This window comes from Neolamprologus multifasciatus, chromosome 15 (genome assembly GCF_963576455.1).
Source record: "Neolamprologus multifasciatus chromosome 15, fNeoMul1.2, whole genome shotgun sequence".
In the NCBI taxonomy this organism is placed as follows: Eukaryota; Metazoa; Chordata; class Actinopteri; order Cichliformes; family Cichlidae; genus Neolamprologus; species Neolamprologus multifasciatus.
In genome coordinates this window covers 25,976,577-25,995,480 of record NC_140453.1, presented here as the reverse complement: position 1 = coordinate 25,995,480, position 18,904 = coordinate 25,976,577, and the positions used below count along the sequence as shown (strand labels likewise).

The 18,904-nt window shown below is 43.0% G+C and overlaps 1 protein-coding gene across 2 annotated transcripts in view; it reads left to right on the top strand.

The window, feature by feature from the left end:
• Positions 1-462: 462 nt before the first annotated feature.
• Positions 463-18,904, top strand: part of asap2b (ArfGAP with SH3 domain, ankyrin repeat and PH domain 2b) — a 28,335-nt gene continuing 9,893 nt past the window's right edge. The window contains exons 1-20 of one of the 2 annotated variants that reach the window (XM_085132195.1): positions 463-875; positions 7,682-7,754; positions 8,958-9,112; positions 9,235-9,309; positions 10,071-10,120; positions 10,440-10,569; positions 11,196-11,281; positions 11,419-11,494; positions 11,594-11,680; positions 12,017-12,120; positions 12,353-12,422; positions 14,786-14,873; positions 14,977-15,025; positions 15,101-15,267; positions 15,638-15,751; positions 15,873-16,006; positions 16,451-16,545; positions 16,619-16,808; positions 17,080-17,165; positions 17,237-17,352. In XM_085132195.1, coding sequence (XP_084988321.1) covers positions 750-875; positions 7,682-7,754; positions 8,958-9,112; positions 9,235-9,309; positions 10,071-10,120; positions 10,440-10,569; positions 11,196-11,281; positions 11,419-11,494; positions 11,594-11,680; positions 12,017-12,120; positions 12,353-12,422; positions 14,786-14,873; positions 14,977-15,025; positions 15,101-15,267; positions 15,638-15,751; positions 15,873-16,006; positions 16,451-16,545; positions 16,619-16,808; positions 17,080-17,165; positions 17,237-17,352 — 2,071 coding nt within the window. In that variant the 5' untranslated portion in view covers positions 463-749. The remainder of the gene's footprint in view (positions 876-7,681; positions 7,755-8,957; positions 9,113-9,234; positions 9,310-10,070; positions 10,121-10,439; positions 10,570-11,195; positions 11,282-11,418; positions 11,495-11,593; positions 11,681-12,016; positions 12,121-12,352; positions 12,423-14,785; positions 14,874-14,976; positions 15,026-15,100; positions 15,268-15,637; positions 15,752-15,872; positions 16,007-16,450; positions 16,546-16,618; positions 16,809-17,079; positions 17,166-17,236; positions 17,353-18,904) is intronic. The other variant, XM_085132196.1, reaches the window with a different exon arrangement.

Here is an 18,904-nt window from a genome sequence, read left to right as displayed (position 1 = left end):
GCATGCCGTGTCCTATATGAGAGGGCCTTTAGACGTTTTTAGTAAGGCTGTGTGCTGGTGAGCCTCACAGCTTCCTCGTTGTTTCAGTGTTCCTGCTTTTATGGTGTGTGTGTGTGTGTGTTGGGGGATGTCTGAGTGTTCTAAATATTAATGGTAAATATAGTTCTCTGCAGCTAAGTGAGAACAGGGTTAAAAATAAAGGTGCATTATATTTTTGTATTATGTATTATTATGGTGTTCTTTTAACCGTGTCTCATTAACACCGTTTGTAAAAATTTAGAGGACCTCACACTTTAAACATCATATTGTTCCAGTCCCACCCTGATAGGACTGTGAAAATACTGTGTGAGTGTGTGTCTCTGTGTGTGTAGGTGTTTTGTGTGTGCGTGTGTTTGTGGTTTGCGGAAACAGCAGCAGGGTGGGAGCTCCCTTCTCTGTCCCCGCCCCCCTCAGTGTCCCCGCCCCTCTCCGTGCGCTTCCTGCTCAGGTGAAGCAGCTGAGGGTGTTGGAATGTGTCGGTGCTGTCGGTGATTCGTGCTGCGGGACAAACATGGAGGTCGGACCTCTCCTCTTCCTCCTATGACTATGAGCAGCGGCGCGTGCGGGAACAGCAGAGGATCTTGGCTGTGACGCTGCGGGCACTCTGAGGCGTCCAGGTGTGGCTGCTCCACCTGCGGCTGCGCGATAACTGCGGCAGTTTTGACGGGATTTTTGCGCCCCCGGTCAGTTTGCGTCTGCCGGAGCTCACCATGCCGGAGCTGATCAGCGTCACGGAGTTCATCGACGAGACCAATGAAGACTACAAAGCTCCAACCACCTCCAACTTCACTACCCGGATGGGCCACTGCAGGAACGCGGTGGGAGCTCTGGAGGAGGTGAGAAAACAAGGACACGCACACACACACACGGTTGGAAGTCGGGGATTATAAGAGTTTAATAAGGTGGTAAAAAGGCTTCCACTGAGCCTCTCTGTAAATACCCGGAAAGTCCGTTTTGTTCCTTTTTTCATGAACGTGGTTTGTTTTCCCGTGTGTGGGATTGAAGAGGGTTTTGGTCACAGCCTGTTTTCACTGTTTGTGGACCTACAGTGTGGATAAACGGTGATTTCTGCTGCTTTTCAAACTTTCCAAGGAACAGAGCGTCAAACGAGTCTGTTTTATTCGAAAGAGGAACTGAGAGAAACACTTCCTTCTGTAGACATTTTGTAAGATTTAACAGCTTCTTTTTATTTTCTTTTTGCAACACTATGATGAAGCATATTTCTAAAACTGAAGAGATGAGGAAGCAGCAGTTAAAGGTCAAAGGTTTCAGGTGGGAGAATAAGATGGGGCTGAAGGCTTTCCCCACAGGGACGCCCTGGGAAAAAACAGGGCCGCCCTGGGAAAAAAAACACGGCTGTGGGCACAGACATGTGAAAGGCCCCAAACTGCCCTCAAGCTCAGGAGGAAGTTGTCACTGGCTGTTTTTAGTCGTATTTAGAGAAAATATCTTAAAGTAAATTAACGTGATGATTGTACTGTAAACTCAATAATAATATTCATGAAAGGTTAAGGTAGTATCAGCAAAACCACTCTTCCACTATCACCAACTCTGCTCAACTCAATTCACCTAGACTGGATCGTTTCGGTTGTTTTCCATTACAGTGGAGCACCACCTTAGTGTGGATGAGATTGTCATCAGTGAAGGATAGCGAGGAGATTGTGGACCTGGTGCTAAACTGAGGGTAAATGTCTGCAGCTCATCGTTGGACCATGTTGTTGGGTTTTGTGCAGCCATTCTTCCTCGTTGCTGATTTTCTTAAATGACGGGTTTGATTCTTGTGAACGAGTCGCTGTTATGACTTATCCAGTGACCTCACTCCCTGGCCAAGTGGCATGTAGTCTACTGATGTCACATTTTCAGCTCAACTCAGCTCACTTGAATCCCTGGCCAAGTATGTACTAAAAAAGTACCCGGCACTAGGTTCTACCACCTAACTGGAAACTCTATCAAGTTGGGTAGACACTAGTGGAAACTAAGCCATTTAACATGCCATTGTCACCATGGAAACGTGAGCGTTTCACCCATATTTGCGATCAAAAACAGACCTTCAATAGAAACATATTTATAAGTAGCACATGAATAAAAAGTCTGACAGCCCCCAGTTTTAAACAGAATTAATAACACAAGTAATGATGATGCTGGAGCAGTTTAATGTGGATGGGAGTCTGTTTACACACTGCAAAGAGGCAGAGCCATTACTGAGTTGGTGAGCTCAAGTTGAGTGGTAGAAAACGTGTTTCCAGCATCCACAGCAGCTGTTCCTATGATCAACATTTTTTTTTCCTGTGATCACCATTAAAACCTTTACTGGGAAACAGCGAGCGGGAGTCCTTCGTCAAAGCAGCTAACACATTTCAACATGAAGAAAAGCAAATTCTGCAGCTGCTCGGCCCACTCCTGTTTGTGTTACATGGAGGAAAATCTGCATAAGCCTCCGGAAGTTGTATTAAAATTTGCAGATGAACTGTTAACTTAGTCTGATACATGTTTAAATTATACAGCTAGCTGAAGGCTGACGTTCTATTTCACATGGAAGCAGTGTTACTTGGTGTGTGTTATCTGGCTTCATGGATAGATAGAGTTGGGTGTCATTTGCATAGCAGTGAAAATGTATGCTATTCCCTCTGATAATACTGTCTAAGGGAAGCATGTATAATGTAAATAAAATTGGTCCTAGCACTGAACCCTGTGGAACTCCATGATTAATCTTAGCATGTGAAGAGGACTCTCCATTTACATGTACAAATTGGAGTCTATTAGATGGATATGATACAAACCACTCAAGCGCAGTACCTTTAATGCCTACAGCATGCTCTAATCGCTCTAATAGGATATTATGGTCGACAGTATCGAACGCTGCACTGAGGACTGCAGGACAAGCACAGAGATGAGTCCACTGTCAGCGGACATAAGAAGATCATTTGTAACCTTCACTAAAGCTGTTTCTGTGCTGTGATGAGCTCTGAAACCTGACTGAAACTCTTCAAATAAGCCATTCCTCTGCAGATAATCTGTTAGCTGTTTGACAACTACTCTTTCAAGAATGTTTGATATGAAAGGAAGGTTAGCGATTCGCCTATAATTAGCTAAGACCGCTAGGTCTAGAGATGGCCTTTTTAGTAAAGGTTTAACTACTGCCAGCTTGAAGGCCTGTGGTACATAGCCGATTAATGGAGGTGATTGACAAACACTGATATATGTTTGCTTACTAAAGGAGTTAGAGATGTGTCTTTAAACTCCTCTACATCAAACATCTTGGCCAAGCATAATAAAACACACGCTTAGGTCGTATCTGTGCTCATTTAATTGTTTCACAAATCTGGCCGTGTCATTGAAAGCTGACCTCAGAGCAGTAAAAGCTTAGGCGTTAGTGATCACACTTCGTGCATACTGGCCTGAGACTGTTAATGGGACAGAACGTTGTTCAGTGAGGACGTTGTTGTTGTTGTTTTAATACATATATATGCTCTTTTGTGGTCATGTTTTAGTTTTTTTCTCTCTTTGAGTCTTTGATATCACGTTATAGTTGCCAGCAAGTCTTTCAGGACAGTAGTCCATTGGTTATTCATGGCTTCCTGTCAATAATGAAGGCATTAAATATTTTTTTCACAGGTTTCCTTGTTGATGGATAAATAGAACAGTGTATCAGAGAGGTTATTTATTAATTCTTAGCATAAAGAGTCAAATGCTCTGAAAAGAAGAGACAACCTGGATGTTTTTTAGGGAGGTGATCACGTGATTCGGGGATGGATTAAACAATCTCTTATTTCTCTTTGTGTGTTTTTGTGGGGACTTTTGTTTGGGTTCCTCTTTTTTTTTAATGGTTTCTAGTTTTTCAGATTCCTTCTGAGACTTTATTGGTTCTAAGGACAGTAAATATTTTTTCCAATCGTTGTAGAGGCCATCTGTTGTTGTTGGGAAGCTGTTGGATTACAGCTCAGAGCACAGAGTTGAACGCTGGTTCCTCTCAGCATAAATTGAAGAAATCTACATCCTTGCAGCGAATGCTTTAAAAGCACAACTGAAAACCTAACGTGAGGTCTGTAGAAATCGCAGGTCTGCACACCATGTCCTCCTCCTCCTGTTGCATGCTGGGATTTTCCCACTCAGTAGACCCGAGGCGATGGTAGAGCCTCACTCCTCTGATCGAGTCCCGACATGATTCGCCTCACCATGGTCCTCCTGCTGTCTCCGATCTTTGCTTTCCTCTCAGTTAAATCCCTCCATTCTCTCCTCTTTCCTTTGTCATCTTTCTTTGTCTCGTCCGCTTTCTCTCTCCTTTGGTCACTTTTAAAGCTCCTCTCTTCATGTTTGAAGCTCATCTCTGTTTCTGTTGTGTCTCAACTTGTCTGAAGTGATGTGAGAGGAATTAAAGTCTCCAATAAATCATCAGCTCCTCCCTCATTTTCAGACAGTAGAATAATTACAGTAAACGCATGAAATCAGCATCAGTGTGCTGAATGGTAAAAACAGCAGATGAGTCCTTTACAGAGTCCCTGCTGGTCTGATCAGTGTTGTGCCCATTCAGGTTTCTTTATCTGCTTCATCTTCCACTCGTCACACTGATCTGCTCACCTACGTTCACTAATGTAAAATGAGTGTTGTTGCACGTGTTAAAAGCAGCTGAGCAGAGCTGGTGTGCAGAGGCTGTGAAACCGAGGAAACCCTAAAAACAGGAAGCGTCTTGGTTGCTTCTATTGTCAGAAAACTGCTGTGAAATGTTCTGTTTTGATGATTGCCACTCTTCAAATCCACACTTTGGCTCGTGCCTCATCCTGTAGGCTTGAGACCTGTGTTTGAATAAATATCACCACTACAGTGAGCTTTAGCGGCTCCACATTGTCGCCACTCGGTTACAGGAAAATTCATGATGATGATTACTTTTAGTCAATAACTGTAATCTCAATGATTTTACAGTCATTACATTAACAGTTTTACAGGCTGTTTCTTTGAACTTCAGTGTAAAAACCGTGAGGGTGGTGGGGACATGCGATGTCCTGCAGACAGTTTTAGACACACGTTGGTGGACGTTTCTGACCTCACAAGACAAAGCAGCGCCCCTGCTCGCCTGCAGCCTCCAAGTCAGGATGTCTGCAGGTGGAGGTGGGGCGAAAAGAAGTCAGGGCACCAATAACCTCACCTGCCTTCAGATACCTGCATGCATGCTGAGAGTGATGAAGGCCAACTACCAGTCAGTTAGTTGTGATTAGTCAATTGGGCATCTTCATCCATTAACATCCTCCTAGATGATTGCCTGCAACCTCATAATAGGAAGGTTCATGTTTCGAGTTCCAGCTCGAGCGTGCATGTTCTCCGTGTTCCTGTGTGGATTCTTTCCAGCTTCCTTCCAAAATCCAAAGAGCTGCATGTTGGGATCACTGGTGATTCTAAGCTGACCATGAGTGTGACGTAGATAAGGGGGGGAAATGATGTCCTTGATTTATAACACAGGGTAAAACCAGAGCTTTGTGCTGAAAATGAATTCAGTAAGGTAACAGGGGTAATTACCATTAATTATCATTAAATATGAATCCTTTGACATCAGCCTGAAACAGTGTGAAGGGGCTGCTGGTAAACTTTGATCAGACAGTTTGACTGACGTATCAGCAGAGGAAGTGATCCCTCTTTATCTTTGCTGACCAGGTCAATGATCTATGTGGTGTACAATCATACACTAAGTTACTATATTTAACCTTTATGACCTCTTTACACCCTTGCAACACCCTTATTAGGGACATAATGAAAGCTCGTGGGTGGGCTGCTGTGACATGCCTGTGGGCGTTTGTACCAAGATTTCAACGCTGTCCTCAGAGACATGGCCTGTGTGTTGTTTGTGTGTTTGCAGGCGTTTCATTGAGATTATTGCATCATTCATCCTGTAGGAGCGGTATTTTCTGAGTTTAACCCGTCCTGTAGCTCTTTTTCAGTGAGTGCTTTGGTGAATTTGCAGGTAAACTCTCACAAACCTCTCACAAGAAGACCATGAATATTTATCTAGAAGGCCCTGCCAGGACCTCAGTGCTGTGAGACCATCAATCATCCACCGTACTGAGTTGAGCTGTTTCTGAGTTCTTTGTATTTGTGCTCGATCTGTTGTTTGGTCTTTGGCTGAGTTGAATGAAGTCACTGCTCTACACCTGAGCTCACCTGTCGTCTCGCTGTGTTTCTGTGCAGAGATTTGAAATCAGCTCCGGTGTTTGATGAGCGGCTCGTCTTGAACCAGTTTTTGGTCAAAGAATAACCAAGTGCATGTTTCTCGCTCTGAGACATGGACCTGTGACTCAGAGCTGTAGACGCTTAGGTGAACCCCACAGATGAGGTCGGCAGGAAAACACCTGAAGGTCATGTGACAGAACCTCTGTGGTCTCATCAGTCATGCAAACTATGGTAAAGGCTTAGATCGCATGGCCTCTTCAGTCTCCCTCCCACAGCCTCGGGTTAGACACAAGCAGACTTCATGTTGAGGCGCCTTGAGGCGACATTTGTTGTGATTTGGCGCTATATAAATAAAATTGAATTGAATTGAATTGAATGTTCCTGACTAACATGAAACTAGCGCTGCAGCCCGTGTTACCACTCAAAGGTTTAATTTAGGCTGCGTTTTAGCCTCAGGCTAACGAGGAGAGTTTCAGGAACTAGAAGACATTAGCTTTCAGATCAGCTCTCCTGCAGGCACGCCGGCTTTACAGAATATGAGCTCCCTTTGGGTATGTCAAACAGGTGAAAGAATTCCTTCTGAAGCCCTAACCAGATTCCTGTGAATACAGTGGGTGTGGCTAAGTCAGGTTCTGTGTGTTTGCCAGAGCTGATCGTGCCAATCAATACAATACTGATGATTCCATCTGATGTCCTGCAGATCACAGATGCAGCGCTCTTATTTTAGGGACTAATGCATCAAACTGTACCGTGCAGATGAGGAGGGACACAGGAAACAGGAACAGCACAGAGAATCTGATCATTTTCAGAACATAAGATTCAGTTCATTACAGATTTATTAATATAGAACATTTCACATCTCAAAGTGCTTTGTAAGATAAAGACTCTAAAATAATAAATATAATACTACAATAATACCCCCTGTGAGGAAGCACTTGGTGACAGGGGGGAGGAAGAACTTTCTTTTAACAGAACCAGGCTCATGTTTGGGGGAGGCAAACATTGATGCAACAGTAAAACCCAAAAAGAACTGACTAAACTTTATGAAATGCTGCCAGCATTCTGAAGCCTTGAGAAGGTCAGACTGAAGTAGCTATGGCCGCTGGGCGCTGTCCCTCAGCAGGCTTCTTCGGATTATGTTGAACTGCAAGAATAAAAAGATCTGCTTCAAAGGTCTGAATGAAACAGTCTCTGTGAGTGAGAGGTGTCTGCAAAAAAAAAAAGCACCTTTAATAGCAGCACTGCTTTCATCAGTCTCTTATTAGATGTGTGATGTCTTGATAATAACTCTGCTTCGGGTAAAACATGCAGACTCTGCAGTCCGTCCACGCACGTCAGCTCAGGGTATGAAGGGTGACAGTCTGAGATGAACACCAGCAGTGGTGAACAGTTCATACTGACTATAAACACACTTTTCCTTTAACTTTGACGTGTAAGCATTACAGGCATGGCTCCTAATCTGCGTGCTGTTTCTCCTTCTCAGGCTCTCGACTTGGACCGGTCTGTTCTCTACAAGATCAAGAAGTCGGTGAAGGCCATCAACTCGTCTGGTCTGGGTGAGAGATGCAGTTTCAAGTCAGTCTGACCCAAAATAACAACGCTTGTCACCACAGTCTCACTTTGACTGTCACTTCCTGTTTGCGGTAGCACACTGTGCTCAGATACAAACTACCAAAATAAAAGCAGTTTCTATTCAGGTCAGTGCGGGTGGGGTGGGTTCGTCAGCAGCCGCGTGCTGCTGGTGGGTCTCTGCTCGGGCCGGTGGAGTCTCACCTCCAAACATTCCTTTCATGCTTCCCCGTGTCCTGGCATGCTGAGGGATACGCCCACATCCACACTACAGTGCAAACAGAGGAAAGGCCAAGTCCTTCACACACTCATCAAACACACAAGATCTGAACGTTATTCAGCACTTCTGCAAAAACTGACAGGAAACGCACCATTCAGCAGTTTCACAGACAGAAGGCACTGCATGACCAGAAGTATGTGGACAGCAGAGAGGATCTGAAATATTTAGCTTCTCTCTGTAACCTGCAGGTTTATGTTGGAGGTAAATCTCCACGTATATACCAAAGATTCAGAGCAGCTCGGTGCCTCAGCTCGAGGGGAACAGCCCATTTTCTCTGCTAAAGTAATGCAGCAGGTACACACAGACATGTCCAACTGAAGCCCAATAAACACTTTTAAATCATCAGAATTATTTAAAGCTGAAAAATTATACAAAAAACTGTAAAAAATTAAGATTTTGTTTCTCTCCTTTTATTTTTCTACTTTTAATTTTTCGTATCAAAAGGGACTAAATTAAATTAATTAGAAATGTTTTTGGAAAAATCTTTTGTTACAATATAAAATTAATTTCAATATAATTTCAATAAATTTAAATTTATTTTAATACATTCACATTTATTATTTGTTTAAAATATTTAAAATAAATATTTGTTTTAATTGTTTAGATTTGTTTATTTTAATTTGAGTTGTGTATTTTATTTCTGTTCATTTATATATCTCCAGTTTTTCTCAATATTTAGTATCATATTTTTATTTATTCTCTTTGTCTTCTCTTATATTTATTGTTTTTTTATTACTTTTTATTTTATTACTTTTTTATTTACACATGTTCGTTGTCCTTGTTTTTTCCACATGGTGGAGTGGATGGTTTTTGTTTTCACACAGAGTTTAATCATTTTTGTTTTTGGAGTTAAATGAAAGATGATCCAAGCTGCAGTCAGCATTTATTTAAAGTGTTTTCTGTGTCGTAGCTCACGTGGAAAATGAGGAGCAGTACGTTCAGTCCATGCAGAAGTTTGGGGAAAACTACCTGACCCGGGGTGACAGGGATGACGGCGATGTTGGCTCTGCCTTCATCAAGTTTGTCGTTTTCACCAGAGAGCTGACAGCGCTCTTCAAGAACCTGGTGAGGAACCAAATTCAGCCTCAGAGAGTGAAACATCAGACATTTTATTGTGCAAAGTATTAAATGTAGAAAGTGTGGTGTGTTTTGTGCATTTGTGTTGTGACACAACTTCCTGTTTGCAGCTGCAGAACATGAACAACATCATCACATTCCCTCTGGACAGTCTGCTGAAAGGAGACCTGAAAGGAGTGAAAGGGGTTGGTGTCACTTTCTTCTTCCTGCTGAAACAAACCCGCAGACACTCGCTCAGTTACACTTCACTTCCTGTTACTGTGGCTAAAAATGAATTTTTGGTTAGATGACATGTTGACTGTGTATTTACAATAATTACATCAGAACTGTAATCGTTTTAAACACACAGCTTCAGATTTAACAAATAAAATCACGCTGGGGTCCCACATTAATGTTTAAATATCTTTGTACCACAGCAGCAAACCAGCCACTGTAAAATCCTCCTTTCCTGTCATATGAAAAAACAAAAGCAGGAAATCAAAATAAAAGATCTTTTTTTTTTTTTTCTGATTTATTAAATATTATTTTTCCTGCTCTATGCTCAGTTTGAATAATTAAAAAAAACCTGTGCTTCTTGAATTATAAAATGTAGGCCTGTTAGGTAAGGTGGCCCTGAGGTGCCAAATACAACATTTAATTTCTGCAAAACACTGAACAGTTTTTCTTGTAGTTGTGCGATGAGCATGACTTCCTGTTTGTAATGGTGGTGTCGTCCTGCAGGCTGTGGCTCGTGGCATAAACACCAAATGGCTGAATTTAAAACACCTCTGTTGTGACACGGTCACCATTGTGTTTGTTTTTCTAATCTAATGCACATGTTATCGTCTAGAAATATTTCCAGAGTGACTCAGAGGTTAGAGTCCTGTGTGTGTGTGTGTGTGTGTGTGTGTGTGTACGTGCGTTTATGAATGAATCACTGACTGTGTGACGTCTATTTTTCCTGCAGGATCTGAAGAAGCCGTTCGATAAGGCCTGGAAGGATTACGAGACCAAACTGTAAGAAGGGCTCATTATCAGCTGCTCTCACTGAAATGTTAAATCACGGAGACGAGAACACGTTAACCAGCCGACTCATTCAGCATTTAAATGAGGATGTTTGAATAAAGTTATCTTTATTGTTTCTGTCTCCACAGACTGATACATGCTGTTTTTTTCCTTTTTCTCAAAAAAAGAAGAAAAGATAAAATATGATGATTGAAATCATGGCGTTTATTGGCTTCTGTAGTTTAGCATCTTTCTATTTTTGCTTCTCCTCAGTTTGTTTTGATCACATTTGTTTGTGTTGCGATTTTAACATGACCTTTGACCTCTGCAGAGCGAAGATTGAGAAAGAGAAGAAAGAGAATGCCAAGATGCATGGCATGATTCGGACGGAGTTCAGCGGAGGAGAAATCGCAGAGGAGATGGAGAAGGAGAGACGAATGTTTCAGCTGCAGATGTGCGAGGTGAGGTCAGAGGTCACACAGGTGACCTGAATGCTAAAACAATCATCTCTATCCTCTGAGGTCAGACCGAGAGCAGCGTTTGTTTTACTGCCTCGACCAATCAGCACAGATTGTATATGACGTGGAAGATTTGGTGGACAGAGGTCTGTGACGGATTCTGTTCAGAAGTTTTCCGGTTTGATGGTTTTCAGGGTTTGTAGCTTTTTTGGCTTCATCAGGCGCTGATCTTCAGCTCAGTCTGTGTTTCTTGTGGTTTTTTGTTGGTCATGAGTAGAGAAGGAGTGGAGGGTGAGTTCTGTGGATATGCTGGTAAAGAGGTGACAGAAAAAAGCAGTGAAAACGAGCTTCCTCTGAAGGCTGTCCAGGCTCGCTGTTAGAGACCCAATGAGTATCAGCTCAGAGTAAAGCCAGCCGAGATGGTTCTAAACAGGATGCCTAAACAAGATGAGGTTTAAAGGCCAGGAGGAGACCCCGGACAGACCCACAAAATGCAGAGATGATCTCTCAGCGGTTTGGGAATGCCTCAGTGTCCTCTTAGAAGAGCTGGAGGAGGACAAGGAAGGACTGGTCATGCAGTAACGGTTATTTTCTTCAGTTTTTCTTGATTCTCTGGCTTTTCTCTGCAGTACCTGCTCAAAGTGAATGAGATCAAAGTGAAGAAAGGAGTAGACTTCCTCCAGAACCTCATCAAGTTTTACCATGCTCAGTGCAAGTATGTCCAAACGTGACCAACAGGTCCATGTATGAGTAAGGTGTTAAAGAAAAGATAATAAAGTGAGAATATTAAAACATTAATTTTGTTATTGATTCACTTTTTTCTTGGAGGTTCTCAGACGTTTTTTTCTTCAGTTTTTTCCAGGATGGACTGAAAGCTGTGGAGACTCTGAAACCAGCCGTAGAGAAACTGTCCACAGACCTGACAGCGGTGAGGACGCTTGTGTTCCCTGCAGGAGCATTAAAGCTCACAGCTCACTTACCGATCGCTCTATGCGAAGACAACAATAGAGTTTCTCTTCCTCTGCAGATCAAACAGACTCAGGACGGCGAGAGGAAGCAGCTGGCTCAGCTCCGAGACACCCTGAAGGCGGCACTGCAGTCCGATCAGAAAGAGGTAAAAAACATCAAACATGGTGTAAAATCCATTTGACTGATGGCACAGACCGAAAACATGAACACAGTTAAAGTGCAGGATAAACACCTTGTGCTGTTTAATGAGGGTAAAGAGTCGCTAACATGCGCACAGCAGTTAGAACAAACATGGTCTGAACAGATGTCATGAGTCTGATGGTGAGCATAACCAGGTGAGGCTCACCTGTTACTGGAAAGGAAGTTGATTAACAAAGCTGTCCATCAAACATAGGCTGCTCTGAACTCTGTGTAGGGTCATAGTTCTCACGTCTTTCTGTCATAAGAGCTGCTTCACATAAAGTGTCTAATTTATTGACAGGACGCCCAGGCCAAACAGAACGCAGGTTACAGCCTCCATCAGTTGCAGGGTGACAAAGCCCACGGCAACGAACGCTCTGGTTTCCTCTACAAGAAAAGTGAAGGGTGAGTGAACTCAGAATGCCACATGAACGTGACTGACATGCACATGCAGTTCCTGTGACGTCCAGCAGAGGCAGCATTTAGTCAGTCTACACAGACTCAATGTTAAATGTAACATATTTACAGATTTAACATGTTTTCCTCCTTCTGCACACGTGTGTTAGTGGTAGCTGCCTCAGTCACAACTCCACTCTATGACCTTTCACACTAAAAGCTTTGTCTCTCTCCTCGTCAGACTGAGGAAGGTGTGGCAGAAGAGAAAGTGCTCGGTGAAGAACGGCTTCCTGACCATCTGTCACGGGACGGTAAGGTCCTCTTCTCCCATTGGTCCATGACAAGCACCCGCCCTCCAGCCTGCACTACATGTTCAATCAGAAATCTCCTCATGAGTTTATCGTCTACATCAGGGGTAGACAACTCCAGGCCTCGAGTGCCGGTGTCCTGCAGGTTTTAAATGTGTCCTTGGTCCAACACAGCTGATTCAAATTGCTAAATGACCTTCTCAACATCCCGTGAAGTTCTCCAGAGGGCTGGTAATGAACTACTCATTTGATTCAGGTGTGTTGACCCGGGGTGATATCTAAAACCTGCAGGAACTGGCACTTGAGGCCTGGAGTTGCCTACTCCTGGTCTACATTAAGTGGGGTTAAATAGTACGTTATTTATTTATTTTTTTTGTTTGTTTGTTTCTTTTCTGCCTTCTGTTTTTTATTTTGAAGTGTGAGCAGTCAAATGGCCAATCAGGACTGAGCAAGCAGAAGAGAAAGAGCAGAAGGAAAATGATTAAAAGAAAAGGGTGGGAAAAGGGTTTGTTTGATTTGAAATCTGAGGGCTGCTGGAGGGAAAGTTTCTAATTCTTCTTAACTGTTTCTCTCTAACTTTCAGCCTTTTGTTTCTCCTTGAGCTTGCTGAAAAGCAAATTCAAAGAAAAACAAACCTCATATCTACAGATTCACAGTAACACATATCTTCAGTTCTATTTAAGGTAAACTTCAAGATTAGACTCATGTTTCTGACAACCGGGTTTCCAAGATAACCTACACCTTCTTGATAGCTGTCGGTACATCCTTGGGTACATCCCTCCTTCAGAGTAATGTTTCGTCATGGAAACATTCTGTCAGAGTGACGTTCCATCATGAAAGTATTCCTTCAGAGACATGTTTCTTTAGCGCAGAGCTTCCCAAAGCGTGGGGCCCGCCCCCTAGGGGGGGCGCAGAGCCATTGCGGGTAAGCGTGTAAAACCTGAAGGTAGTCAGATTAACAGTAACAATATTTTGTCTCTATCTACCATTCTGCAATTCATCTCATGTAAACAATAACGTCGCGCACAGCGTGACGTGAAAAGAGGCACATACCTTTGACGTTGTGTGATGAACTCTGTATTCCTCGTCCACACGTAAACGCAAAAAAGGAGTTTTAAATAATCTCCATTTTCAGTGATTCGAAACGCCGTTCACGTGTGGACGAAACAGCTGTGTTTTCAAAAATACCCGTGTAGGTGTGGACGTAGCGTAAAAGAGTTAGTAGTTTATTTTATTACTACCTGTAATTTATTGCAGATTACTTGTATTTGCTTAATTGTTTACTAAATGTAAGGTGTGAAATAAACCGCAATGGAGCAAAATATGGGTGTGTGTGGTTGGAGGATGCGTGTGTGTGTGTGCGTGCGCGGGAGGGGTGGGGGCGCGAACATTTTTCTTGTAAAACAAAGGGGGGCCTAGCAAAAAAAGTTTGGGAACCACTGCTTTAGCGTAACATCTCCAGGATTACGCCAACCCTTCACAGCTGGTAGAAACCTTCCACATTTACCACTCAGACTCAAATGAAGACAGGTACTGCTGACAGAGTCCTCGCAGTGCTCCATCTGAGGTCAGCTCACCGAGGTCATCCATCTTAGGGTCCAATGTGCACTTATTCCCACTCCTTTCTGAGAATAGGTGAAGCGATATTGGAGCGTATTTCTAGTTTAGTATTTCTTTTTTCTTTTCTTTTCCTAAATTGCATTTTGTTTACATGATCAAAATGAATTGAACACAAAGAAACAAACGTTGCGCATGATGATCAGCTCCAGCTCTGAAACCTGACACTTGCCTTGCTTTGGGGAGTAGAACCGTCAGCTGCAGAAGATCCTCTGATATCAAAAATGTGAAGGAAAAACCTCATAAAACTTTAGTCTACCAGACTTAAAATGGGTCCATGGGCCCATAGTGGGTATGTATGGGTGAACTGTGGGGCCCGCATGGTACGCCCATTTAGGGAGGCAGGAGACAGTGGTGGAGGAAAGGAAAACCCTGTGGTTCATCAATAGTTTTAGGACATTTCCTTATGAATGAGACGTTTTGTTGAGGATCAAAAGTCATCAGGCTTCAGTAAACAGTAGAAAATGAGATTACAGAAAGTCACTGAGGTTAAGCATCTCAGAACTTTAAATGATATGTGCAGATGTTTTGCAAGATGACGGAAGGTTTTGAGTTGTGCAGCTTAAAGTCCTTACAGGTTCTCGCTGTGGGCTGAACCTAACTGGGATCCAACTATTGTCCATGTTATGGTATATAACAGTACAGACTCTGTGACAGTTTCAGGATCTTTTCTCTGTAACGCTGAATGTTTGATATCTGAGTGACGTTCAGTCAGAGCTGAGGTCTCACCTCCTCCCGTTGTCTTGCAGCCAAACAAACCTCCAGCCAAGCTCAACCTGCTGACCTGCCAGGTGAAGAGGAACCCCGATGAGAAGAAAAGCTTCGACCTGTTCTCCCGTATGCTGCAGACTTCCTGCTCACATGTTTCCTCTGTATGTATGTGTGTAAAGTCTAAACTCTGTCTCGTGCCCCCCCCCCACCCCACCCCACACACACACAGATGACCGGACCTACCACTTCCAGGCCGAGGATGAGGCCGAGTGTCAGATGTAAGTACGAGCCGGCATGGCCTAAGCTGCCGGGCTTTGCGCTACTGCGAGCGCTTATGGTTTGGTGTTTTTCAGCTGGGTGTCGGTGCTGCAGAACAGTAAGGAGGAGGCGCTGAACAAGGCGTTCAAAGGAGACCAGGACGAGGGTGAGAACAACATCGTCCAGGAGCTGACCAAGTCCATCGTGGGAGAGGTGAAGAAGAGAACTGGAAACAACAGCTGCTGCGACTGTGGAGCTCCAGGTCAGAATTATTCAGAAGTCCCTCTCAAACAAACACCACTCATCAAAGGAAACAAAATTCAAAGATTAAACACGGTTTTTTTTTTTGGCATTGAAGTTGTTTTATGCAACTTTTTTAGTTGGTCTGTTGCTCTAAACCTAGCTGATATTCTTGTAGATGATGGTTTTACTGAACTGCACTGTGAACACTTGATATGGAACTTCATAGCACTTCTATTTCCTGTCATGGTTTACAGAAGTGAGAACACGTTAGTGTCATGAGAGAGAGCGCATCAACAGTCTCTCTAATAACACCATAAAACACGTTTTCATCTGTTTATCTCAGCACGTCCAAAGATGAGATTAATAACATAGTTTTTTTTATTAATTAGATATTCAACATTCACTATATTGCCAAAAGTATTCACTCAGCTTCCTCACGTGGACCTGTAGTCCAAACACATTTCTGCTCAGAGCTGCAGAAACTTCCCAGAATTCTTTTCCAGGTTTGTCTGTCAGCAGATTAATTCATCTCGTTCACTTTGTTGTTTCTTTAGTCATGAAATTACATTTTGAGGATGTGAAGGCACCGCTTGTTGTTTCTGTGCCCCCACCCACCCTCTACAGATCCCTCCTGGCTGTCCACGAACCTCGGGGTGCTGATCTGTATTGAGTGCTCAGGGATCCACAGAGAAATGGGGGTCCACTACTCCAGGATCCAGAGTCTGGACCTGGACGTCCTGGGAACCTCTGAGCTGCTGGTGAGTCCACTTCCCTGTCCCGACAGAACTAACGGAAGTCATTGGTCTAGGTCAGAGCGTTCTGTTTGTCAGTTTGCGGTGACTCATTTCATCATGACTTTAATCTGTTAAATAAAATTTAAATATTTGCAGGAAAAAGCCAAAAAAGCAAAGCAAAAAAACCTCAGAGTTTTACCATCCTGCAAGACTGTCTCCTGATTCGTTTAAAACTGTTTCTTTGAAATCTCTTAACCTCATTATATTCACCTGTGTGAAGACGTGAATGGAAGGGACATTCTGAATTTTTGCAAACCTTTTCTGGAATAATCAGGAAACCAGAACCCTTGCCGTGCATGTCAGTCATGTTCAGCTGTGAAGAATCAGGAAGTGTGAGCACGTGTCTAATCTTAGGAGCTACAGCCAGAACCGAACCAGAGTTGATGTTGGGCTTTTGTTGCCTTTTAGTTGGCGAATAATGTGGGAAACGCCAGCTTCAATGAGATCATGGAGGCAGATCTGCCAGCGCAGGAAGTGACCAAACCAACTCCGACCAGCGACATGTAGGTGACGGCACCAGGAGGTGAGTCTGAGCTGTAGTAGGATGTCGTAGTGACTCGTCCGTCTGGTTTGCAGGCAGATGAGGAAGGACTACATCACAGCGAAGTACACCGAGAAACGCTTTGCCCGGCGGAAGTGCACCGACGCCGCGTCCAGGCTGCGGGCTCTCTACGAGGCCGTCAGGAACCGAGACATTCTGTCGCTCATCCAGGTCTACGCTGAGGGGGTGGACCTGATGGATGCCATCCCACAGCCCAACGAACATGTATGACCTCCTCATCTCTAACATGAGTTCGACGGACTGACTCATGCGTCTCTCTGTTGTGTCTTTGTGCTCATTTTGTGTCTGTTTTTTCCTCCTTTGATCTCAAATGTTTGGTTTTTCAACAGAAGCTTTTACTCTTAAGCTCTGCTTTGTGTGTCCATTCAGTAACACGTAGACACAGCTCTGTGCCTCAGGTGTCTGTTGTTGCTCTGCAGACTGACTTTGTGTGGGTCTGTGTGTGGGTGTGTGTGGGTGTGGGTGTGTGTGTCAGGAACCCGGGGAGACGGTGCTCCACCTGGCGGTCCGAATGGGCGACAGAAACTCGCTCCACATTGTCGACTTCCTCGGACAAAACAGGTGTGACTGTTCAATTAAATACCTGTTCTCCAGGTGTGTGTATGTGTGTAGTGACCGGGTCTGCGTTTCAGCGGTAACCTGGACAAGCAGACGACCAGAGGAAACACGGCGCTGCATTACTGCTGCCTAACCAACAACAGCGAGTGCCTGAAACTGCTGCTGAGGGGGAAAGCTTCAGTGTCCATCAGTAAGAACACACACACTTGCACATATATCAGAGCGTGCTGAACGCTGACGATGAGTGGCAAGTGCTCATATCATTCATATGAGCATTACACACTCAAATGTTGGTTTTTATGATCTTTTACCGTACGACTGGTCTGAAATCTGTACAAACTTGAGGTTTTAAGATGTATTTATGCAGTGTGTGATTGTTCTAAACTTTATGACATCGTTGTAAAGTCGTTGGATGTCATATTAGAAAAACAAAGAAAAAGTGTGTGGTACAGCTCTTTTCATGCCCTTTAATATGATATATCACTCGATAAGGTTTCTTGAAATGTTTTTCAAGATGAGCTTTGACATGGGCGCTAATGTATGGAACGCCAGGACTTCCATAATGAATTAATTAAATATACCATTAAATAATTAATTAAATGTGGCAATAATTAATTAAAATCGGAAATAATTAATTACATAAATATTTACGACACATGTAATTAATTAATTATTGCCACATTTAATTAATTATTGACATATTTAATTAATTATTTATTTATTTCACATTTTAATAATGGTGCTATATCATAAACTATGATATAAATAGGGAGGTCCTATTAACATGTTTAGTTTTAAAGGACACCTTCCTGCCTTTAGTCTCATTCATGAGCAGTATTAGTTTTCTTCTAACCAGAATCCAGAAGTCTGCACGATGTGTTTCATAATTTGTAACAAGCCTTTGACAGTTAAACATAACATGACTGAAAAAGAAAAAAAAGGAAAAAAAGAGAAAAAAAATCACAAATTATATGTTAACCTCATTTATTTTTAGTTAAGTAAACTCTAAAAATTCTAACAGACAGCTGGTGCTTAGAATACAGTTGAATAACTATTAAAAAACAGATGATATAATATTTCTGTCCAGGTTGCAGTCTTCATGATGAACACGCTGTTGCAAACTCTGCTCCTCTCGGTGGAAATGCGCCTTCTCTTCTCTTTCTTTAAAACATTTTATAAGTCGGTTTACTCTCAAAATTCACTGTTTAAAAACACCAAAACACACCAGATAAAGAAAAGCGAATGGTTCAGTCTAACACATGTGCCAGTGAACCATTAAACGTCTGTAAAACTGTGCAGTTATGAAACGTAACTTGAACCTTAGCCAAACCGATTTGCTCAGTTGTAAATAAAACAGCGAAGTAAACGTGACCCGACAGACAAAACCTGAGTGAATTAAGTCCAGCGTTTAACCACTGAGAGCTAAAACTCAGCTGAGGTTTCAAAGCTGTGTGCCGGTGATTGGACATAAGCCGCTGATAAAGTGGGTTCGCCTATAAAGTGCTCTGTTGGGAAACAAGCTCCAGGAGCTCTGTGCTCGGGAAAAACTATATTTACTTATCTTGTGCAGAAAAATGTGCTGACATTGCGTTATATTGTGAACCGGCTGCCCAGTTAAACTGTGACTATCACCAGGTAACATGGACGTGTTTCTTGAATTAGCAGCAGGTGTTAAACAACCGCTGACAGATGAGGAGGAGGAGGATGCATGCAGGTAAACTGAGGGCCTGTTGAGCTGATCA